General features: G+C 52.5%; 1 protein-coding gene across 4 annotated transcripts in view; it reads right to left on the minus strand.

The window, feature by feature from the left end:
* Positions 1 to 10,382: 10,382 nt before the first annotated feature.
* The window catches only part of CDC42EP4 (CDC42 effector protein 4), a 28,048-nt gene continuing 13,472 nt past the window's right edge, over positions 10,383 to 24,958 (minus strand). For 2 of the 4 annotated variants that reach the window (XM_005584825.5, XM_005584827.5), the window contains exon 2: positions 10,383 to 13,291. In XM_005584825.5, coding sequence (XP_005584882.2) covers positions 12,148 to 13,218 — 1,071 coding nt within the window. In that variant the 5' untranslated portion in view covers positions 13,219 to 13,291 and the 3' untranslated portion in view covers positions 10,383 to 12,147. Of the gene's footprint in view, positions 13,331 to 24,958 lie in introns of all 4 variants that reach the window. The other 2 variants (XM_005584824.5, XM_045376770.3) reach the window with 1 other exon arrangement.

Here is a 24,958-nt window from a genome sequence, read left to right on the forward strand (position 1 = left end):
TGATCTGCCCACTTCAGCCTCCCAAAAGGCTGGGATTCCAGGCATGAGCCACTGTACCCGGCCAATTTGTGGTAATTTGTTACAGCAACAATAAGGAAAACTAGTATAGAGAGTAACGTAACCAATAAGCAGGCAGTGACATCAGAAGGCACTGGCAGAGCTGCTACAAGGCTGCTGAGCTCTCACTTAGGTGTTGCAGGAAGGCTTCTGGGAGGAAGTGAAACAAAGGCATAGACAGGTAGAGTCTTGTCAAGGCAGAAGGGGGACAATGGTTCCAGACGCCGCCAGGCATTTAGAAAATCACTTCTGGTTCTTGTAGGACCAGATCTGGCACGCTGGCTGCTGGGGGAGGCTCGAGGGACTGGGAGGTCCTGGCTTGGGAAGGGCCTCAAACCCGAGGCCTTGAGGAGTCCCTGAAGAGCCCACTTTATGATGTTGGTGAAATTTGCTTTTTTTTTTTTTTTTTTTGAGACGGAGACAGAGTCAGAGTCTCGCTCTGTCGCTCAGGCTGGAGCGCAGTGGCGTGATCTTGGCTCACTGCAAGCTCCGCCTTCCAGTTTCATGCCATTCTCCTGCCTCAGCCTCCCAAGTAGCTGGGACTACAGGCACCCACCACCACGCCTGGCTAATTTTTTTTTTTTTTTTGTATTTTTAGTAGAGACAGGGTTTCACTGTGTTAGACAAGATGGTCTTGATCTCCTGACCTCGTGATCCATCCGCTTCGGCCTCCCAAAGTGCTGGGATTACAGGCGTGAGCCACCGCGTTCGGCTGCACTGAAATTTGCATTTTTATTTTATTTTTTATTTTTGAGATGGAGTCTCTCTGTCTTCCAGGCTGGAGTGCAGTGATGCAGTATTGCTCACCACAACCTCCACCTCCTGGATTCAATCAATTCTCCTGCCTCAGCCTCCCGAGTAGCTGGAATTATGGGTGTGTTCTACCATGCCCAGCTAATTTTTGTATTTTTAGCAGAGATGAGGTTTCACCATGTTGGCCAGCTGGTCTCAAACTCCTGACCTCAAGTGATCCTCTCGCCTCAGCCTCCCAAAGGGCTGGGATTACAAAGGTCTGGAATTACTCCAGCACAGTGAGCCACTGCGCTGGTCGAGATTTGCATTTTAGAAAGAGCCCTCTGGCTGCAAAGTCCTGGGGCCACTCTCTGGAGAAGGCGTGAAAGAAGGACATCTGGCAGCCCAAGTGCCAGAATCTAGAATTGGCTGAAAAGCAGCTCCAGGCAGGGCACGGTGGCTTACACCTGTAATCCCAGCAGTTTGGGAGGCCGAGGCTGGTGGATCACTTGAGGTTAGGAGTTTGTGACCAGCCTGGCCTACATGGTGAAACCCCATCTCTACTAAAAATAAAAAAACGAGCCAGGTGTCGTGTGTTAGCAGGCGCCTGTAATCCCAGCTACTCGGGAGGCTGAGGCAGGAGAATCACTGGAACCTGGGAGGTGGGGGTTGCCACGAGCCAAGATCATACCATTGTACTCCAGCCTGGGCCAGAGCGAGACTCCGTCTCAAAAACAAACAAATAAAGAAAAAAAAAAGAAAGAAAGAAGTGGTCGGGTACGGTGGCTCATGCCTGTAATCCCAGCACTTTGGGAGGCCAAGGCAGGCAGATCACCTGAGGTCAGGAGTTCAAGAACAGCCTGACAAACATGGTGAAACCCCGTCTCTACTAAAAATACAAAAATGAGCCAGGCATGGTGGCACATGCCTGGAATCCTAGCTACTCGGGAGGCTGAGGCAGGAGAATCGGTCGAACCCAGGAGGTGGAGGTTGTAGTGAGCTGAGATTGAGCCATTGTACTCCAGACAAGGCAACAAGAGCAAAACTCCTTCTCCAAAAAAAAAAAAAGAAAAGAAAAGAAACGAAAAGAAAAAAAAAAAGGAAAGCAGCTCCAAGAAAAGAGGTGTCCTTCCCCCCAGTCCTGCTTTATTCTGTACTTTGTAAAACAGGAAAAATGCAGAAGGTCAAGATGAACCACAATTATCAACAAAGTTTTAATATTTATTCCTATGCCCTGACGGACGGTCCTGTATTCCCCTGGGAACGCATGACCCCCTACCCCCATGTGGAGGAGGGGAGAGGGAAGTTGCTATAGGGCAGGGCAGGGCAGGGACCCACCCGCTGACTGTGGACACTGTATTGGATTAATTCTCCCAGCCGTGACCCAGGGTGCTCACTTTGATGGATGATGGGTCCAAGGTCACAAGTTTGATCTGTCTCTGGGTCAATTGACTCTGGAAGAAAGACTCTATTTTCATCACCACAGACTGCCCTCCGGTCTGTTATCGCTAAATAATTCTTGGGTCACGAGGCGGACAGAGTACGATGGAAAAACTCTCCAGGCCCCAACTATCGACAAGGAGTCAATTGTACCCACGGTGTGTACAAAGCCCGGTGAGTGTGGGCAGCGGGAGTGGGAGGCAGAGCGTGGCCCCCACTCACTCCCCACCTGGATAAACTGCCCTGACCCTGGAGGGGGTGCTGGAGGGAGACTCAGCAGAGCATGGCAGACCAAGGCCCCCCCACCACCAACATCCTGACCTTCCCTCCTGTCGGGGGCTCGTCAGACTCCGTGCTGTCTCTGCTGTCTCCTCTTGGTGAGGCTTTGGATTCCATGTTCTCACCTGACGGCTCCTCTCCTGGAGGTGTTCTCTGCAGACGAGGAGACAGTTGCTCCTTGTCTTAGTCAGCTCGGGCTGCTGTAATAAAATACTGTACACAGTGATTTAAGCAACAGACATTTGGCTGGGCGAGGTGGCTCACACCTATAATCCCAGCACTTTGGGAGACTGGGGCAGGTGGATCACCTGAGATCGGGAGTTGGAGACCAGCCCGGCCAACATGGCGAAACCCCATCTCTACTAAAAATGCAAAAATTAGCCGGGCATATTGTCACATGTCTGTAATCCCAGCTACTTGGGAGGCCGAGGCAGGAGAATCACTTGAACCCAGGAAGTGGAGGTTGCAGTGAGCTGAGATGTTGCCATTGCATTCCAGCCTTGGCAACAGAGCGAAACTCCAAAAAAAAAAAATAAATAAAAGGAATGACCCTTATTTCTCTTAGTTCTAGGAAGTCCAAGATCAAGGTGTCCTTACAAGGCGAGGAGAGACTGAACGCTGGCCTCATTCTCTTCTTACAAAGACACTGATTCCATCATGGGGTCTCCACCCTCAGGACCTCACCTAAACCTAATCACTTCCAAAGACCTCCAACTCCTAACACCATCACACTGGGATTAAGGCTTCCATGTGTGAGTTTTGAGAGGACACAAATATTTGGTCCATAACACTCGCTTCACAACAGCTTGCCATTTCCATTTGAATCAGCCTTCATGTATCTGAGATCAAACTCAAACTCCCCCAAATCCATTCTTCCCTCAGTCTTTCTGCTCAGAAAGAGTGAAACTGCCCAGATGCTCAGGCCAAAAGCTAGGTGAATCTTTGATTCTCTAAACATGCTTGTCCCCGCCCTTCACCGCCCGGACTCCTCATCCTCTGAGTCTGATTTAAATGCCACTTCTTCAGGGAGCACCTATCCCCCATGACCTTTGAGGTTGCAGCGAGTCAAGATCATTCTACTATACTCCAGCCTGGGCGACAGAGCCAGACTCTGTCTCAAAAAAACAAAACAAAACAAAAACAACCAAAACCCCCCAAAAATTAGTCAGGTGTGGTGGCACACACCTGTGTTCCCAGCTACTTGGGAGGCTGAGGCAGGGGAATTGCTTGAGCCTTGGAGGTGGAGGATGCAGTGAGCTGAGATTGTACCACTGCACTCCAGCCTGGGTGATACAGCGGACTCTATCTCAAAAAACACAAAAAAGAAAAAATTAACTGGGCATGGTGGCATGCCTGTAGTTGGAGCTACTCAGAGACTGAGGCAGGAGGCTCCCTCAAGCCCAGGAGTTTGAGGCTACAGTGAGTGAGCTATGATAGTGCCACTGCACTCCAGCTTGAGTGACAGAACAAGACTGTCTCTAAAACAAAAAAGACTGTTGTTGACGGTGTTGCTTGGGACACCACTCCTCATCCCTTCAAAGGTCCTGTGAGAATTCCTCTCAGACTTTAGTATCAGAAATAGCTGAGCTGCTTCTAGGTTTTTTTGTTTTGTTTTGTTTTGTTTTTTAATTGAATCAGAATCTTGCTCTGTTGCCCAGGCTGGAGTGCAGTGGCACAATCTCGGCTCAGTGCAACCTCCATCTCCCGGGCTTAGGCGACTCCCCTGCTTCAGTCTCCCGAGTAGCTGGGACTACAGGTGCCTGCCACCACGCCCAGCTAATTTTAAGCAGAGTTTCACCATGTTGACCAGGCTGGTCTCGAACTCCTGGCCTCGTGTGATCCACCCGCCTTGGCCTCCCAAAGTGCTGGGATTACAGGCATGAGCCACTGCGACCGGCCGGGGTTGGTTTTAATCTTGTGGACTTTGTGAGTCTCAAAACTGGCAGATTTCCCTCTTTGCTTTGACTGATAGGAAGCTCAGAATCCTGTTTGCAGTCCACCTTTGAGAATTGTGGAGGCCTAGCCAAAGAACATTTCTGTGTCCTACCCTCTTGGTTCATTGTACCATGTGTTCCAGTGTTGTTTTCTCTCTGATCTATTTTTATCCTATTGTATTTTATGAATTTTTGTAAGCTGCCTCTAATCCTTTTTGGAAGAAAGCAGGGCAGAAAAAGAAAACAAGATTAATCAGAACCCTGTGGCCTTGACAAATATTTTTTAACATGCCAAGTGTCATTTAGGGTTGGATTCTGGCCAGGGAAGGCAGCTATCCCTGGCTCCTCCTATCTCTCCTGGGAGTCTCTGTGGAGAACAGCAGCTCAGTAGGTTAGAGCAACAGGTTTTAGAGGCAGAGCCAGCATCCATCTGCCTGCAAGCACCACTCCCTCCCCTCCCACCAAAATATTCTTCCCAGTCTCCCATCTGTCTGTTGGCAGGAAGCCATGGGGCCTAGAAGAGATCGGAAAGGGGAAGAATAAAGATAAGCTCTCCCATTTTCATTCCTAACTTTTATTTCTGGCATCTTAAATCAGGGCCCTCAGGGCTCAGGGCAAGATTGTGCACATGTTAAGTGTTGCAGGTGAAGGGCGGCCAGGAAGGGCACCTGCCCCAGTGTGGAGGGAGTGGGGGCCTCGGGGAGTCTGTCATAGGAGGATCAAGGGGAGTCAGGCAGGGGTGGGGAGTGCCACACACACCTGGAAAGGCCCACCCCTCCATCTCACCCTGCCTTCAGGGATCTTCCAGCCACCCCTGCAGCTATACCACGCCCAGTTCTGCACGCAGTCTGCTGCTTACGCCACCCCTCAACCTGTCCCTCACCTCCCAGGCCACAGCACCCAGGCCAGCCCGGAGAATTCCACCTGCTTTGCTCCACTCGCGGGACTCTGGCCAATCTCTTGTCCTCCCAGCATGCCTTCCTATCTCTAAAATGAGCAGGGGCCAGGCGCGGTGGCTCATGCCTGTAATCTCAGCACTTCGGGAGGCCGAGGCGGGCGGATCACTTGAGGTCAGGAGTTGGAGACAAGTCTGGCTAACATGGTGAAAACCTGTATCTACTAAAAATACAAAAATTAGCCGGGTGCGGTGGCAGGCACCTGTAGTCCCACCTACTCGGGAGGCTGAGGCAGGAGAATCGCTTGAACCTGAAAGGGAGAGGTTGCAGTGGGCCCAGATCATGCCACTGCATTCCAGCCTGGGTGACAGAGCAAGACTCCGTCTGAAAAAAATAAAATAAATAAATAAAGTAAAATAAAATGAGCAGGGAGAGGAAACCAGATCCTAAACTTTGAGGATCCTGAGACTCCTTTGGTCTACTTTCTTCTGGGAATGTGGTGCCACCTTGGTGGAGACAGAAGGGTGTGGCTGGGCATGTGTAACTCTGGGGTCAAAGGTGGACAGACATCATGCAGGAGTAGCCTGGATGCCGGCAGGAGCACAGGCCTGAGGCTGCAGGCTTGAGAGGCAAGGGATCCAACCCAGAGCCCTGGTCCTGCCCAGCAGAGCCAGAGGCTGGGCAGAGCAACCCTGGGAAGGGAAGGGCCTTGGCTGCCTGGTGGGCGGGGCTGACCTCTGGGAACCAGCAGCTGCTGCTGAAGGGGCCTGGAGCAGCCAGTGCCTCCCCTGACACTTCCCTTGGGCACACAGCCCCGTGGGAGATGGGCACGGCCCACTCTGCGAGGCTGATAGCTGGGCATCTGTGCTGCTTGGCCCAGCCAGGCCACCATCCCCACCTTGTCATTCCCCGACCAGCTCCTCCATTTCCTAGACCTGTGGGGTAAGCCGGTTCTTTCACCTTTAGCTGCTTCCCCTGTAAAATGGGGGTGATATGAATTGCATAGACCTCACGGAGTTGTTATGAGAATGAACTGAGGCCAATGCAAAGAACAATGCCTACCATATGGCGGTCATAGCTGCTAAGACGTATGGCCCTTATCACAGCGGTGCAGAGTGGCATGTGTCCAATAAACAGGCGCACAGCCCTATCCACGTGGGGGACGTGGAGGGAGATGCTCTGGACCCGCTGGGGCAGGTGGTGGGGCTGGTGCCAGGACACCATCGGGCCAGAAGGCTTTGGGTCCCATCCCATTTTGGAAAATGGTGGCTGAGATCTGCATTTAAATGACCAAATTACTACCCAGAAGTAGTTCCTCTTTCCTTCTTTAGAAAGAAGGGCTCGGCCGGGCGCGGTGGCTCAAGCCTGTAATCCCAGCACTTTGGGAGGCCGAGACGGGTGGATCACGAGGTCAGGAGATTGAGACCATCCTGGCTAACACGGTGAAACCCCATCTCTACTAAAAATACAAAAAACTAGCCGGGCGAGGTGGCGGGCGCCTGTAGTCCCAGCTACTCAGGAGGCTGAGGCAGGAGAATGGCGTAAACCCGGGAGGTGGAGCTTGCAGTGAGCCGAGATCGGGCCACTGCACTCCAGCCTGGGCGACAGAGCAAGACTCCGTACTCCGTCTCAAAAAAAAAAAAAAAAAGAAAAAAAGAAAGAAGGGCTCACAGAACATCTTTAAGGCAAGAAGTGCGCTGCAGGGCCCTGGGTTTCTCAGGTGAACCTCAGAGACCAACGGGGAAAGAGTAAGGATCCCCCAGATTCAACCCCACCCAGGGAAGCTCGGGCTCAGCCCCCACAGAGGTTCAAAGTATGACCTCATTTGAGGCCAGGTGTGGTGGCTCATGTCAGTAATCCCAGAGCTTTGGGAGGAGGCCAAGGTGGGAGGATTGCTTGAAGCTAGGATTTTGAGACCAGTCCGGGCAACATAAGACTTCATCTCATAAATAAATATATAAATGAATAATCAATCAATTATAAAAGGCCGGGCGTGGTGGCTCACGCCTGTAATCCCAGCACTTTGGGAGGCCAAGGCGGGTAGACTACCTGGTCAAGAGTTCAAGATCAGCCTGGCCAACATGATGAAACCCCGTATCTACTAAAATTACAAAAAAAAAAAAATTAGCTGGGTGTGGTGGTATGCACCTGTAATCCCAGCTACCCAGGAGGCTGAGGCAGGAGAATCGCTTGAACCCGGGAAGTGGAGGCTGCAGTGAGCCAAGATCACACCACTGCACTCCAGCCTGGGTGACAGAGCAAGATTCCATTCTCAAAAAAAAAAAAAAAAAAAAAAATCAATTAAAATAGCATGACCTCATTGCAAACAAAGCTTCTGGTAAAAAGCTGAAAACAACTGAGCTACTGCCTAATTTTAAAGATGGAGAAACTGAAGCCAATTGGAGCGAGAAAATAACTGGCCCAAGGCTGCCCAGCAAATCTTTTATAAGAAATTTATTTATTGGCTGGGCGCAGTGGCTCACGGCTGTAATCCCAGCACTTTTGGAGGCTGAGGCGGGTGGATCATGAGGTCAGGCGTTCAAGACCAGCCTGGCCAAGATAGTGAAACCCCGTCTCTACTAAAAATACAAAAAATTAGCTGGGCCTGGTGGTGGGTACCTATAATCCCAGCTACTTGGGAGGCTGAGGCAGGAGAATTGCTTGAACCTGGGAGACGGAGGTTGCAGTGAGCTGAGCTCACGCCACTGCACTCCAGCCTGGGCGACAGAGTGAGACTCCGTCTCGAAAAAAAAAAAAAATTATTTTTTGGTAGAGATGCTGTCTCGCTGTTACCCAAGTTGATCTCAAATTCTTGGCCTAAACGGATCCTCCTGCCTCAGCCTCCCAAAGTGCTAGGATTACAGGTGTGAGCCACCACGCCTGGCTCCTAGCAAATCTTGACTGAGCTCTGTGGCTTGGCTGGTTCTGCATGCTCATCTCCTCCTTGTCTCCTGGGTCCACTGAAACCCCAGCCAGAAGGTATGTTCCTTAAAGCTGTGAATCAAGCCAGGTCCCTGGGTCTTCTTGAATGCTCAGAGCTTTTCCAACAACAGTCAAGAAACAGATTCTGGGGCTTGGGGTGGCTGGCTTCTCCAGGCCCTTTAAGAGTCCCTGGTTAGTCGGTGTAGGTACAGTAATTTCTCTCTTGGGAGGTTGCACGGTGTCTTGGAGGCACAGCCCCTCCTCATCTGCCTGGGCCTCTCGCCTGAACAGTACCTTCTCTCCCCAGTCATCCCTGAGCTAGACTGTAGCCCCTAGGGACCTGTCTCCCAATGGGCCTCAGCTCTCCTCCGTCTCTCTTCTTCCCTTGGGGCAGCCAGAAGTCCCTGCTCATAACTCCCACATGAATGAGCCTGTCTAGGGACAGAGGGAGGGACCTGACTTTTTTTTTTTTTTTTTTTTTGAGACGGAGTCTCGCTCTGCCGCCCAGGCTGGAGTGCAGTGGCCGGATCTCAGCTCACTGCAAGCTCCGCCTCCCGGGTTCACGCCATTCTCCTGCCTCAGCCTCCCGAGTAGTTGGGACTACAGGCGCCTGCCACCGCGCCCGGCTAGTTTTTTGTATTTTTTAGTAGAGACGGGGTTTCACCGTTTTAGCCAGGATGGTTTCGATCTCCTGACCTCGTGATCCACCCGTCTCGGCCTCCCAAAGTGCTGGGATTACAGGCTTGAGCCACCGCGCCGGGCCGGGACCTGACTTTTAATTATGCCTCTAATTGCTTCCCAGGGAGCTGATGAGTGGGGAACTCACATTTCTCTGTGGATGCTCAGGGGAGAGGACAGGGTTTCCACCAGGAACTTAGCCACATTGAGATCCCCAAGATTTCCCCAGATTTCCTGAGAGCAAGCGGGGGCTTCGGCAAGCAGTGACGCAGCCCTGCGCAGACTGGGGCTCCCTTCTGAAGCTGCCCAGAAAGAGGGAAACATGGTTCAAGGGAAGGAGGTGGTTGGGCAGGGGCAGGGCAGTGGGTTAAGGGGCCACTGGACCCTCACCCCCTGACTTCGTATCCCAAGGCTTTGATGTGCCCAGGAGTGGTGGGGGTGAGAAGGGCAGGAGTTCTGAATGAATTCTGGGTGTTAGAGAAAGCGGCCACGAGGCTTATCTGGTCACCTTTCTCCATCTGGAAAATGAGGATGTGGTGCTTCTATTTCCCTGAGAAGTGAGGTTGAACTGAGGACCTGCCACCTGTAAGCTGATTTGCTAGGCTTAATGGTAAAAGGGGAAAGAGGAGGTGGCAGCCCCGCTCCCAGGCAGGCCAGCCACTTTCTGGTGGTGACAGTCCCGTGCACCAGGACACCCGGGGGCTGGGGAGAACACAGTTGCTCTCATCCTAATCACAATGGTATAAAAAGCCCATGACGATCACCACGGTGGCTCACGCCTGTAATTCCAGCATTTTGGGAAGCCAAGGCGGGCGGATCACTTGAGGTCAGGAGTTTGAGGCCAACCTGGCAAACACGGTGAAACCCTGTCTCTACTAAAAATACAAAAATTAGCTGGGCATAGTGGCACACAACTGTAATCCTAGCTACTCGGGAGCCTGAGGCAGGAGAATCGTTTGCACCTAGGAGACGGAGGTTGCAGTGAGCTGAGATCGCGCCCCTGCACTCCAGCCTGGGCGACCAGAGCGAGACTCCATCACAAAAACACCAAAAAACCAATAACCAAAAAAAAAAAAAAAAAAAAAAAAAAAAACCACCACCCCCCACCCCCCACAAAAAAAAGCCCGTCACTGTTTCTGTGCCCCAGCCCTCTAAGAGTGGCAGGATACCCATTTTACACAGCAGGAGACGGAGGCACAGGACAGCTAAGTGACCAAGTGCCAAGGGCCTCCAAGAGATGGCAGCTGGGGACACCTGAGTCCCCAAACTCTGAAGGGGCCTGCCCAGGCAGACAGCATCACAGGAAGGGCGGGTCCTCACAGACTGAGAGACAGAAGCCACCTCAGGCCCCCATGGACAGCCCCAGGACCTGGGTCCAGACCCCACCCCCTTCCTGAAAGAGCCTTCCCAAAAAGCAGAGACGGACACCAGGCACCAGGCATGCTTTGGGGCTTTTTTTTTTTTTTTTTTTTTAATGTGTCCTCATTGTTTTGACAATATCATGAAAAAATTCAGTTAAGAATCTGGAACTGGCCTGGATAGGATTCGAGGGCAGCTGGCGGGGGCTGGCACAGCCCCCGCGGTTCCTCCCCTACCGTGGGACCTAAGCTATTAGAAACAGGAGCACCAACAGGGCACCGAACCAGGAACTAAGTTAGTGTCTTGAGTCAGGCAAGAGAGGAGAGGCCAGGCCAGAGTCGCCGTGGGGACGCCCCTGGTTGTGGTTGGTTCTGTCTCTCCCCGTCCCCACACCGGCTACATGGAGACAGGGAGGTGGGTCAGGCTGTTCCCAGGACAGAAAAATAACTGACGGTCAACCTCGGGGCTCACACCCGAGCTTCTGCTCAATTCCCTCGGGGAGAGTTACAGGACTCAGAGAGAAACTTGAATTTCAGAAAAACAAATCATTTTTTGCATAAGTGTTCCAAATATTGCGTGGAACATATTAATGCTAGAACATTATCTTTTGTTTACCTGAAATTTGCATTTAACTCAGCACTCTGTTTTGGTTTTGTTAAATCTGGCAACCCTGGCCTCAAAAGTCGTTGGGGGGAGGCCTGAGAAAGGAAGAGGAAGTAGTCAGTACTGAGCGTGTTGAGGGGAGGGAGAGAATAACTCAGTCAAAAAAAAAGCTTCCCCCCATAGGAATGATATATTATTTTAAAAATAATAATTCTCCAAAAATGTTCTACACTGGCCTTCCTCAGATGTTGATAGCTATGGGGGGTGGGTAGGGAAAACACACACCAGACACCCACCCCGTGTCGTTCTAAATAACGTTGGGAAGCACTAAAGTTGAGCTGGTGTCTTTGCCACGGCTGTCCCCAGACTCCAGTCTGCTAATTGCCACTGTGAATTTCGAAGAGGTTTAGTATAAAGGTTTTCTAAAAGGATTGATTCTCCTTCTGAGGCAGACCTATTAACACCATCCTGATATTGCTCTATAAGGATTTATACATAATAATAAAGAACACACAAGCCCCTAGGGACTGAGTGAGTGCCCTAGCCCTGTTCCTAGTGTCATCCTGGAAGGGTCCCTTCTTGCAATTCACGAAGTGTGGGGGCTTTCCTTCCATTTCCCATCCTGCTCTTCTTCCCCTGGAAAGGGCTGCGTTTAGTGCACGTGCTCATGGCTGGTCCCCTGGTCCAGCTCAGCTCCAAGGCGCTCCAGATTTCCAGGGCAGGAGCTGGGGTGGAGCAGGGAGGGGCTGAGAGGCAAGACCATCTCCGTCCTGCCGCAGCTGCTTCCCCAGCAGCCACCGCTGGGCACAGCAGAAACACCAGCAGAGAAAAGGGGAGTCGAGTGTCCTTAGCCCTGGAGCTGAGGCTGCCTCCGGGCTGACCCGCTGGCTGCACGTGGCAGGAACTCAGGTTGGCATCTGGCATCCATTTGAGGCCACGGTGGAGGAAAGGGAGGCCAAGAGAGGAAAACCGATTCCTGCTGTGAGAACACAGCCCTTGTCCCACGCTGCCTGAGTGCAGGGAGCATGATGAAGTCAGGCAGCCAGTCAGCACCCATGCCAGCCCCCCACGTCCTCCAAATGCCCGAGGGCCAGGCCAGTGTCCCTCATCTACAAGGTCCAGGGTCCGTGGTTTGAAGCAAGGGTCCTGGCTGCCCCTGCGCCACGCCACAAGGTCAAAGGTCATAGTGGGGTAGGGGCAGGGAGAAGATGCAGACAAGAGCTCCGGGTGGCCACCCACTGTCTGCCTCACACGCGGATCTCATCCTCCTCCTCCTCGTCCATGAAGGAGAACTCCTTGTCCGGCTGTCTCGAGACAGCAGCCCGGGCCCTGTCTGGTCCCCGGAAGGCAGGGCTGCGCTCCTCCAGGACGCCCGAGGTGCAGCTGGAGAGGGAGCTGCTGTCTCGTGTGGTGTGGCTGCCCATGCTGCGGGCCGAGCCGGGGCTGGGGGCCGCTGCTGCCCACCCCTCGTCCTCCAGAGCATGGGAGGGGAGGGAGGGCAAGTCTGGGCCGGCCTTGCCTTCCTGCCTCGCCAGGGGAGGGGCCGCCACAGCGTATGGGGGAGCCTGGGTGATGGTGCCAGTGGCGCCCTCATCGCCATGGTAACCACCCTCCTCCTCCTCGGGGTCCCACTCCTCCTTGTCCATGATGCTGAGGACGTCACCCAGCATGGAGGGCCCCAGGTCGATGTGGAAGGACATGATGGACTCCGCATGCTTCAGCCCATAGGTGGCCTTGGGCATGACAGGCAGATCTGCCAGATCCCCAAAGGCCTGCTCGTCGAGGAGGGGGTCAGGGGAATGGGGACCCGTGGCCCCATTCCGACGGGGCACGGCCTCCTCCATGCCTGCCTCCTCGTCGCCACCCTCCCCGCCATTGGCCTTCTTCACGGGGCTGGATGACAGACTCTTGGGCAGCTTACTGGTACCCTTCTCCGCGGCCTCCTTCTCATTGAGCTGGGGCAGGGACATGGCATTCTTGACAAAGAGGGCCGAGTCCCGCAGGGATCCCAGCATGTCGCGCTGCTCCCGCTCCCCCCTGGTCACTGACTGTGACCGCTTGCTGCCCCGGAACTTCCTGGATAGGAGACTGCGTTTGGAAGATGAAGAGGAGGCCTGTTCGTCCAAGGACTCGCCGTCAGGCTCGCCAGCCTTGCTGTTGAGGAAGGAGGTGTCCCCAAAGGCATCTCCGGCCCGGCCAACGTGCATGGTGTGGCGGAAGTCGCCCAGTGGGGCGCTGATCATTTCGGCCGTGAGGTCCACTCGGGAACGGCGCTTGGAGTGCACCGAGCTGGACACCAGTTGCTTGAGGATCGGCATCTTGCTGGACGGGTGGGGAGGTGGGCCCTCCCGAGGTAGCCGGCAGGTCTGGGGTCAGATCTGAAGTCCAAGTCTAGTGGGCAGAGGGGGACGCAATGAAGAGATCATAAGGCTGCAAGCAGAGAACGGGAGGCAAAGGATTAATGTGGGGCTGGTTACACAGCACAAACGCCTATTTGCCAGGGGACTGTCATTTAAACCCCAGTGCTCCTACCAAAGTGAAATGCTGTGAAATAAGCCAGCAATCAAATGGTATAGCCCTGCCTGTTTCTTCATCCGCAGGCATTCAGAGAACAGGAGTGATTTTGCAAATCTGGTGAGAGTTCCAGTAGCCTCAGACACACTTTCCCTGAAACTTGAGAGAGAGAGAACCTTTCTTGTAAAAGACAATGCCTCCCCTGCCCTGCAAGCCAGGACGCTGCCAGAGCAAACACGACCACGTTTAAGGACACGAAGGTAAATCCAGCAATTCTGGGCAGCAAGCCAGGGAAGAGATGGAGTCTATGAAGTGGCTCCTATGAACAGTCAGCCTGGAGATGTGCTGTAAGTGCCTCCTGCTGTCTAACCTCGACCCCTGTGGAGTTAGTGGACACCCCACCGAGTCCTGGTCCTCAGAGAGAGAATAGAACAGACAGGATGGGCCCAGGGAGACAGGCTGACCACAGAGAGACCTCCACCTGCGTGGGTGGCACAATCCTCTTTCTGAATCAGAATTGGGGTGGGGCTGCTGGGACCCACAGAACCAGCTCCCCAGCCTTTCAGCCTTCTCTTGGGATCCCATAGATGAGGATCCTGCCTGTGACATCTCCACTGTGGGGCCCCAGGCTCTTTGCTGAGGGTCTACCTTCTGGTGTCTCGGGGAGATCAAGATTGGGGAACTTCCAGTTTCTTTCATCATTAGGGGAGTGGGAGGCAGGGACTAGACCCTAAATGACTTGGTGAACCCAGGATCTGCAGACTGATTCCTAGGTGATGCACCAGAAATCCAAAAAAACAGCAGAGGTAGAGCCCAGGAGCCCGGAGGCACCACTCTCACAGCTCCTGGCAAGGGCCAAGTTGAAGTTCAGCACTGGGGCCAAACCAGCCCCTCTCTCCCCTAGAGGGACTTGCCCCAAATACTAAGCCCAGCAGAGCTAGGCAGGATGGGGAGAGATGAGTGCTGGGATTTAACAAAGTATGGTGGGTGAGAGGTGTTGCTTGGACACCAGGTACCTGCCTCTCTCCCAGTCCAGCCAGCAGCACAGTTCTGAGAGGCATCCCCAGTCCAGAGCCACTCTTTCCACTGCAAAACTCAAGACGGCGGGTGCTTCCTCCGCATGCCTGCCACTGCACCACACGAGCCCACCACACCAGCCCACCACACCCCACCTGGCCCCTGACATCAGCCTAACAGGTCTCGCTGTTTGTCTCCCTCCTGTCCATCCTTCACCTCTCGGCTCAAACAAAACCCATCCACATGAGGCCCTACCCAGTGCACACCCCTTGATCCAATGACCAGTCTCCACCTCGCTCCTCAGTGTCCCCTACTTTTGTACCCTGCTCTATCCCCTGAGCTGGAGTGGATACAAACAGTTCCCTGATGCAACCCCTGCCACACCCAGCATCCTTCAGGGCTCAGCTGGGACACATCACTGCTCCCAGGAAACCTTTAGCCACCACCTGCCCCCTACGGCACTTTAGGAGCCGTCCCCTCTCCCAGCAGACACCGGCTACATCCTTCTACCCCTGCTGGCTGGACTCTCATCTTCCCACTGCAGTACGAGCTTCCAGGGTGGTGTTTTTTTTTTTCTTTTCTTTTTTTTGAGACGGAGTCTCGCCCTGTCCCCCAGGCTCGAGTGTAATGGCGCCATCTCGGCTCACTGCAACTTCTGCCTCCCGGGTTCTAGCGATTCTCTTGCCTCAGCCTCCCGAGTAGCTGGGATTTACAGGTGCCCACCACCACCACGTCCAGCTAATTTTTTTGGTAATTTTAGTAGATATGGAGTTTCACCATGCTGGTCAGGCTGGTCTCAAGCTCCCGACCTCAGGTGATCCACCTGCCTTGGCCTCCCAAAGTGCTGGGATCAGCGTGAGCCACTGCGCCCGGTCCATCCAGAGGGTTTTAACGGATCTGTTTGCCACCAAGTCCGGTCTAGCAGGGTGTGCCACACGGTTGGCCTCCAAGCACCCACTGGAAGTCCAGCACCTCCCTCCTGTCCTCCCCCCTTCTGCCCACAGCCTGGCTCCAGGGCTCCCAGCCTGACCTCTCTGCGTCCTCATCCGCTTCCCTGTTCTCTCAAGCCTCTGCTGCCCAGCCTCATGGCTTCCCCCACCAGCAATGTCCCCCCTCCCAACGCCCAGGCCATACTGCTTATCATTCCAGCAAACACAAAGTTCTCTCAGGCAGGGAGGGAGAGCTAGGCACCTGGCAGACTTGCCACACAGTGTCGTGGGCGAGGACGTCAGGAATGCCTTGAAATGATGCTCTACTCTTGGTCATAGGCCAGCTCTCTCTCCTCCCCACCCTTAGGAAAGTGACCTTCCCCTAACTCTAACCTGGATTGTCTCTGGGCCCCACCCTCCTGCTCTACCTCAGCCTCGAAACAATTAGACATTGAACCGCTAGACCAAGGGTCAGCAAACACTTTTTGCAAAGGGCCAGAGAGTAAATATCCTCAGCCTTGTGGCTGATAGGGTTTTGGTCACAGCTACTCAACTCTGTCTTCTTAGTATAAAAGTAGCCGTTGGCCAGGCACGGTGGGCCACAACTATAATCCCAGCACTTTGGCAGGCTATGGCAGGAGGATCAGTTGAGCCCAAGAGTTCCAGACCAGCCTGGGCAACACAGTGAGACCCCATCTCTATACAAAATTAAAAAAAGAAAGGAGCCGTAGCAACATGTAAACAAGTAGGCATGGCTGCATTCCAAAAACATTTTATTTACAGAGAACTTCTGGGTTGGTGAGCAGATCAAGGTGCCGGGAAGGTGACGTGTGCCCTGCCCGCCCCACCCCACCACCTGACCCCATGCATCCTCATGCAGCTCTTCCGTTTGGCTGTTCCTGAGTTGTATCCTTTGTAATAAACCAGTAAAAGAAAAAACCACCAAAAAGCCTCATCTTTATTTGCAAAAGCAAATGCAGGCTGGGTTTGGGCCGTGGACTGTAGTTTGCTGACCCCTGAATATCATATATGACCCTCCTGGCCAGCCATGGGCTCCTAGGCAAAACTCTGAAGGAAACAGGAAGGAAATGAGGGAGGGAGGGAGGGAGAAGAAAAGAGAAGAAAGGAAAAGAAAAGAAAAAGAAAGAGAAGGTAGAGTCTGCCTCAGTCACGTTGGGCATCGAAGGAAAAAAGGCCAGGCTTCAAACGAACTCTCGTTCCTGGCAAATCCTTTAGGCTTCTACTGCCACCAGCACAGGCACCAGTCAGGAACGGAGAAGACCCCTATCTTCCACCTGCCTGCCCCCCAGCTCCTGGCTCTATGCACAGCATCCAGGAATCTCAAATAACTGGAGGGGATATTCAGTGATTTATCCAAGTTTTTAGCCCAAAGGAAGAGAGCTGGGCTAGAAACTGGGTCTTTGAGTCCAGAGCTCTCTCCACCCCCACTCCAGGCCCTCCTCCAGCTCTGGCGGCAGCATTGCTGGTCAGTGACCACCGGCCACTGAGTGCTCCTCCCCACTGCTGGCTGGCAGGGTGCAGAGAAGGGGGTCCCAACTGCTACTTCAGGAAGGTTCTTGTGTAACCCTAGAGCAGATTCCACACTGTGGATATTCAAGCCAGCTAATTTCTCACTGGGAGGTGGGACTGCCCCGTGCACTGTAGATCATTCAGCAGTGTCCCTGGTCTCTGCCCACTAGATGCCAGTAGCATTCATTCCACAGTCACAACAAGCAAAACTGTCTCAAGATGCCCTGGGAGGCAAAACTGCCCCAGTTGAGAAACAGCAGCCTTGAGTGAGAACACACAGGTGAAGACAGAGCAGGTATGCTCACCAGGTAAACAACAAAGACAGAGAAGCAGGGAGGGGCGCGGATGGTCAGAACTGGGTGGGAACACGGTGGCATGAGCCTCCAGAGCTGTGTAAGGGTTTCAACACCACAGCGGGAATCCCCAGACCCTGTGAGTGATGTCAGGTCCTGTGGTTTCCCGACCTTATACGCTCATTAGAGAGGAAAGAAAGGAAAACCACAGACCCGTCTCCCCAGGACTCGCCAGAGAAGCTGCAGGTCACTGTGGCTGCCCAAAAGGGACCAAATATCCTGGCCATGATGGCCACAGGGGAGGGCAGCTCCCCGCATCCCATTAGCCACACCCCAGAGCATATCCTTGCAGGTAGAACTATAGAGGTAGGTCAGAGGGGACAGCAGGGAAACTCAGCTGAAATCACGGCCATCCTGGGCTAGCCCTGGGGTCCCCAGGATCCTGTTCAACCCCACACCCCAGAAAGACAGGGACAGGTCTACCCCGTGCTGTCTGCTGCCATGGTCTCGCTTCCTGCGGGGGTGGGAACGAGACTTGGTGGCTTGTAGAAAGCCATCTTCAATACCCAGCAAGGAAGGGTCCTGAGAGAGTTAGGGCCTGAGAGTAGAGGGAGTCACGCATCCATCCCACTGCCCCAGCGAGGAGGGGGCTGCAGTGCCTGGCAGTCCACGCTGGGGATGAGGCCTAGGTGTCTGGAGCTCAGACTAGACAGGCCACGTAGCAGGACTAAGGGTCAGCAAGAGCTTGGTTTCACCAGCCTTGAGTGATCTTGAATCACTCTGAGCTTCTAACAGAGAACAATTTGGAGGTGAGCAGCTGGATCATGGAGTTTAAGAGAAAGCAGGTGGTGGGAGTCCTGCCAGAGGCCTGGGCCGGTCCTGGGGGCAGCTATGGTTTGGGAGGCCAAAGGGCATTGTGGCTTTGGGAAGGGTCTTCAGAAGCACCGTGACTCAGCTCTAGGGAAGTAGCTAAAATAGGCTGCCCAATGTGGGGCAGGCACTCCCCATAGCCTGCCTTGGGCGGGCCACCCCCACCCCCACCCCACCCCACCCCACCCCAGAAAACACATCCCACTTTCTTGGCAGGGCAAGGGAAAATGGATCACAACTCACAGCCCTTCCTAGCTCTCCTGAGCCTCTGGAGGAACAGACTCCTCTACCCTCAGCCCACTGACCATGGAACCTTCCTTTAAGGTGGGACTGACGAGCCCTCCCCAGAAGGTCAGGCCCCTGCTTGGGTCTACACCAACCACACCTTTAGTTCAGCCCTGTTCCTGAGACTACAGAAGACCACCCTTGCCTGGGCCCCTCGCCTATCCTCCCTGGCCCTCCCAGCTTGGACAGACCAGCAGACCCAGGGCAGAAGGACAGACGGGACCAACACTTCTCACTCCAAGTGACCGGGCAGTGGCCTGTCCCTGGCATCTTGGCTTGAGGCAGGCGCCAGACCTGAGCTCTCATGGGGCAGCTAGGCAGGCCTCGCTCTCTGAAGCTGCCCTGCGGTTGACCCCAGTATACAGGGTACACAACATGCCTGAACGCCCACCACCGCCGCCGCCTCCACCACTGCTGCTGGGCAGCATGCCCTCTGCAGGGCCTTCCCCTAGCTGTTCTAACCAACCACCCGATGCCAGGTCCAGGCAATGTGGCCGGATAGCAGAGGGCTTTTAGTGAACGATGACTTTAGTTGTGACCTGGATCGGCTACAAGAGGCTTTGTTCCGTTACTCATCATCCATTCACTCACTTCATGACTTCCTGTAGACCCACCGATATTCACACTCTTCTAGGCCCTGGAGATAGAGCAGTCCGTTTTCCCAGGGCGCATGTGTAGTGCGAGTATGGGGCGTGGGGTTGGGGAATGGAGGTGTAAATCTGTAAATAAAACGGTATCTCGTATTCCTTAGTATAACGAGGGAAAGGGGATGGTGTGAGTGGGTGTGGGAGTCAGGGGGTCTGGGAGAGGCCCCTCTGAGGAAGGAGCATCATGAGTTGAGAACCAAATGATGAGAAGGAACCAGCCAGGTCAGAAGCGACCCAGGCAGAGGGAACGACGCATGCAAACGCTGGAGTGTAGGAACAGGCTTGCAGCATTTACAGAACAGAATAAAAATCCATGCAGCCGGGGTCCAGGTTACATAGAGCCCTCCCTACCAGGCCACATAAAGAGTTTTCTTTTGTTTTCAGTTTTTATTACAGGCACCCGCCATCAGGTCCGGTTAATTTTTGAATTTTTTGGAGAGACCAGGTTTCACCATGTTGGACAGGCTGGTCTTGAACTCCTGACTTCAGGTGATCTGCCCGCCTCGGCCTCCGAAAGTGCTGGGATTACAGGTGTGAGCCACTGCTCCCGGCCAATTTTTTTGTATTTTTACTAGAGATGGGGTTTCACTATGTCGGCCAGGCTAGTCTTGAACTCCTGGCCTCAAGCAATCCACCCACCTTGGCCTCCCAAAGTTCTGGCATTACAGGCATAAGCCATTGCACTTAGCCCAGGTAAGGAGTTTGGAGGTCATTATAGGTGTACAAGGAAACCGGTAGCTGTTTGTAAGCAGGCGAGTGATTCAATCTGTGTATTTGGAAGCTCCCGGAGGTCCTGGCATTGGAGGAATGAAGGAGCGGAGCTGGAATTCATCCAGGAGGCTGTTGCAGAAATGCAGGTCAAAGAGGATGGAGACCAGGATGTGGGTTTGGCGAAGGGGGACACAGTGGGAGACATTTAGGCCATGTTTTGGAGGTAGAGACACACGGGATTACAGAGGGCCCAGACCAGGGAGGAGAGAAAAGACAGGATCAAATGGGACTCCAGGTCTTCCAGGGGCAGCCTCTGGTCCTGGCCATCCTTTCCCAGGTCTTGCCTGGCGGGCCATGGCCCCTTCTCACAGGAGGGGCTGACATCCTATCCCTAGGTGGAACTTCGCTTTGCCGAAACAAGGAGGCGTTCCGCAACACAAGGCTTGTCAGATGGAACAACACCCTGGAAGGGTTGTGTAAGAGGCTCACTGGGACACAGGCCACGACTCTAAGAGGTGAGGAACTCTGGCTTTTGTCATCAGAGAAAAATCCAGTACTTTCTGGAACACTCGCCAGCCTTATCCTGCAAAGACAGGAAAGTGCAGGGAAGGCGGAAGACTGTTTCATTCAAACCGTGGCAGGGCTGAGGGCAGCCAAGTGAATGGGCAAGAACGGCGACTTCTTAGATACACGTGGTTACATGTTCCAGGCAGCACTTCAACGCCGACTGTGTTGTGATTTCAGCTGACTTTAGTACTCTTGGGGATCTTTCAACTCCTTCATGTGCCATGCTCAAAAGCCCTTGCGTCTGGAAGTGTGCTACGTGCGCAAGGAGGTTAAGGCTCACTGCTGTAATATTCTGAGCCTGACTAGCCACAATCAAAAACCAAAAACAAGGCCAGGTACAGTGGCTCACACCTGTAATTCCAGCACTTTGGGAGGCTGAGGTGGGTGGATCACCTGTGGTCAGGAGTTCAAGACCAGCCTGGCCAACATGGTGAAACCCCATCTCTACTAAAAATACAAAAATTAGCCAGGCGTGGTGGTGGGCACCTGTAGTCCCAGCTACTCAGGAGGCTGAGGCAGAGAGAATAGCTTGAACCTGGGAGGTAGAGGTTGCAGTGAGCTGAGATTACGCCACTGCATTCCAGCCTGGGTGACAGAGCAAGACTCTGTCTCAAAAAAACAAAGAAACAAACCCAGGAAGGGAACATGAAATGTCGCCATTATGACTCCTGTACCATTTATGTATCTGTGTCAAATATCTCCTTAAAATACCTGGGTGTAGTGGGATCATACTTTCAAGATGGAAAGACCAAATTAAGGGACTTGCCCTAGGTCATGGATTGAAGCCAGGGTTTAATTCCCACCCCAGGGCTCCATCCACTTAAATAGCAATGTACTATCAAAAGTAGGGGGCATCACAGGAAAAACACTGAATATGTAATTTGTGTATACACATATATATCTACACACACATATATTTTTATAGGTTATATTCACATCTATTGTCATTCCATGTATTAATTACTAAGTTTTAGTTTAGACACACACACACACACACACACACACACACACACACACACACGCATGCACAAGTTTTGGTGTGTTCTTTCTAAATCCCAGTGGATTTTTTTTTTTTCTTTTTTTTGAGACAGAGTTTCGCTCTTGTTGCCCATGCTGGAATGCAGTGGTGCAATCTCGGCTCACTGCACCTCCACCTCCCGGATTCAAGTAATTCTCCTGCCTCAGCCTCCCGAGTAGCTGGGATTACACATACCCGCTACCACACGTGGCTAATTTTTGTATTTTTTTAAGTAGAGATGGGGTTCCACCATGTTGGCCAGGTTGGTCTCGAACTCCTGACCTCAGGTGATCCATCTATCTGGGCCTCCCAAAGTGCTGGGATTACAGGCGTGAACCACCATGCCTGTCCCCAGTGGATTTTCTTAGGTACTCCTGGGGGTGCTAAAATGCAGCACTCACTGTGTCACATGACTCTTACTGAGATTCAGAGATGGCAGACATCTGGCAGAGGATCCAACCCAGTGGTCTTGATTAGGCTGTTGGGGCCAGGAGAGGTGACTTGCCAAAGGCCACAGAACTCACAAGGAGCCGGTTGGTGCTGGAGCCCAAGTCTCTTGACTCCCACCCCAAAGCTCTTCCCCAGATAACACCTAGATGGGCTCACTGCCAGGCACCAGGGCAACTTTCTGATGTTTGCTACCATCTTGCCCAAATTAAGAGCTGGGAAAGAGAAGAGGGAAGGACCTTCCTCCCACTGAGCAATTGGCACTAGGTGCCACCAGGCAGGGAGAATATTACAAAACTCGGATCCAAGAGCTGCTCAGAGTCAAAATCGTCCCAGGGTGGGGTGGTCTTGTGGTACCGGAAACTCTGGCAAAATTTCTTGAAATAATGGCTTTAAAATAAATGATGGTTCTGGCCGGATGTGGTGGCTCACGCCTGTAATGCCAGCACTTTGGGAGGCCGAGGTGGGTGGATCACCTGAGGTCAGGAGTTTGAGACCAGCCTGGCCAACATGGTGAAACCCCATCTCAACTAATAATACAAAAAAATTAGCCAGGCATGGTGGTGGGTGCCTGTAATCCCAGCTACTAGGGAGGCTGAGGCAGGAGAACTGCTTGAACCTGGGAGGTGGAGGTTGCAGTGCACCGAGATCGCGCCACTGCACTCCAGCCCGGGCAACAAGAGTGAAACTCCATCTCCAAAAAAAAAAAAAAACCAAAAAAAACCCAAAAAACAAAAAGAATGATGGTTTTAAAATGAATATGATTCAAAGTTTCCTCAAATAATGGCTTTAAAATGAATGTGATTTAAATGAATATGATTTACCTCCTAGAACTTAACCCTGTGGAACTATTTCAAAGGAGAAAAAAGTCACGCACATATTTGTTGAAGCCTTATTCATAATAGCGAAAGACTGGAGACAGGCCAGGCACAGTGGCTCACACCTGTAATCCCAGCACTTTAGGAGGCCAAGGCGGGTGGATCACGAGGTCAGGAGTTTGAGACCAGCCTGACCAACATGGTGAAACCCTGTCTTTACTAAAAAAAAAAAAAAAAAATTGGCTGGGCATGGTGATGCACACCTGTAATCCCAGCTACTCAGGAGGCTGAGGCAGGAGAATGGCTTGAACCCGGGAAGCAGAGGTTGCAGTGCACCGAGATCACACCATTGCACTCCAGCCTGGGAGACAGAGAGAGACTCCATCTCAAAAAAAAAAAAAAAAAAAAAAAAAAGAAAGAAAGAAAAAAAAGAAAGAAAGACTGGAGACAGCCTAATGCCCAGTGATAGAGGAATGGCTAAGAAAGCTGGAAGCCATTAACTCAGAGCACCATTCAGCAGTCACGGAAATTGAGAACTATGAAGACCATAGACAACATGGACCAAATGTTTACCAAATGGCATTAAATGGAAGCGCAAACAAAAGGCAGAACAGAGGCCGAGGCGAAGGTCAGGAGTGCAGGACCACCCTGGCCAACACGTTGAAACCCCGTCTCTACTATTAAAACAATACACAAGGCCGGGCGCGGTGGCTCACGCCTGTAATCCCAGCAGGCGGATCACCTGAGATCAGGAGTTCGAGACCAGCCTGGCCAACACGGTGAAACCCCATCTCTACTAAAAATACAAAAATTAGTCGGGTGTGGTGGCAGGCGCCTGTAATCCCAGTCACTCAGGAGGTGGAGGCAGGAGAATTGCTTGAACCTGGGAGGCGGAGGTTGCAGTGAGCCGAGGTGGCACCATTGCACTCCAGCCTGGGGGACAAGAGCGAGACTTCGTCTCAAAAACAAAGAAACAAAAAAACCCCACAAATTAGCCAAGTGTTGTGGCACGTGCCTGTAATACCAGCTACACGGGAGGCTGAGGCGGGAGAATCTCTTGAACCTGAGAGGCGGAGGTTGCAGTGAGCTGAGATCACGCCACGGCACTCCAGCCTGGGCAATAGAGTGAGACTCTTGTCTCAAAAAAATAAATAAAAGTTAAAAATAAATAGAAAAAAAGGCAGAACATATACTTGTTTATGCATAGTGGTTACAACTCTACACAAATATGCATCTGTGAATAAAGACTAAAAGGGCACACAGGAGAAATTAAGAAGTTATGTTAGCCTTGAGAGGAAAACAGGCTTCTTTTTCTTTATTTTTATGTATATATGTGTGTATGTATGTATGTATGTATTTTCGAGACAGAGTTTTGCTCTATCGCCCAGGCTGGAGTGTAGTGGCACCATCTCGGCTCACTGCAACCTCCAACCCCTAGGTTCAAGAGATTCTCCTGCCTCAGTCTCCCAAGTAGGTGGGATTACAGGTGCACATGCCACAACAGCCGGTTAATTTTTGTATTTTCAGTAGAGACAGGGTTTCCTCATGTTGACCAGGCTGGTCTTGAACTCCTGATCTCAAGCAATCCACCCGCCTTGGCCTCCCCAAGTGCTGGGATTACAGGTGTGAGCCACCGCATCAGGCCTTTTTCTTTTTCTTTTCTTTTCTTTTTTAAAAACCAACAACAAAAACCCACAGTATCAAAGGTTTAAAGAAAAGGCATTCATTTCAAAACCAGCTCAAGACTATCTGGTTCTCTGGATTTGGCAGCTGCATCACAGCATAAGATGCCAAATGGGGACTAAGTGAGAACCGGTCTCCATCCATACTCTGCCTGTCTTGTGTCAAAATCTCCCACTGATGTCTGTTCTCTCTCTTCCTCCCTGAAAATCTCCCCAAGCCAGACATGTTTATTAGGTCCTTGTTTTATTCTAAGTTGCCTGGGAGGAGGAAGCGGGCAAGCTTTAATAACCTGACATCAGGGGACACAAGGAGATCGGGACCCTCTCAAAAAACAGAACTCACTCTCCAACAGCTGCTTCCTGATGCTTAAGCCTCCCCAGCTGAGCAGGAGACGAGTGATAAGGATCACTCCCACCCCACCGGAGATCGGCCTGTTTCCAGTGACACTGAAGCTCCAAGCTGGAGGCCAGCCTCCCACATAACAGTGGGATCCTCTCAGAGATATCCTGTGCAGGATGAGGTTTTACTTCTGCTTCTACAGCCCTAGCTTGGCTAGACTGTCACTGCAAGGGAGCCGAGAAAATAAGAAGGGGTCACATGAGGTCAACCAGCACCCAGGGGCTCCAGCCACCACTGACCACCAAGCTGTGTGGAGAATTAGATCATCCCTGGGGGTAGATCTCACATGAGGGCAACCAGCACCCAGGGGCTCCAGCCACCACTGACTGC

This window comes from Macaca fascicularis, chromosome 16 (genome assembly GCF_037993035.2).
Source record: "Macaca fascicularis isolate 582-1 chromosome 16, T2T-MFA8v1.1".
Lineage (NCBI taxonomy): Eukaryota > Metazoa > Chordata > Mammalia > Primates > Cercopithecidae > Macaca > Macaca fascicularis.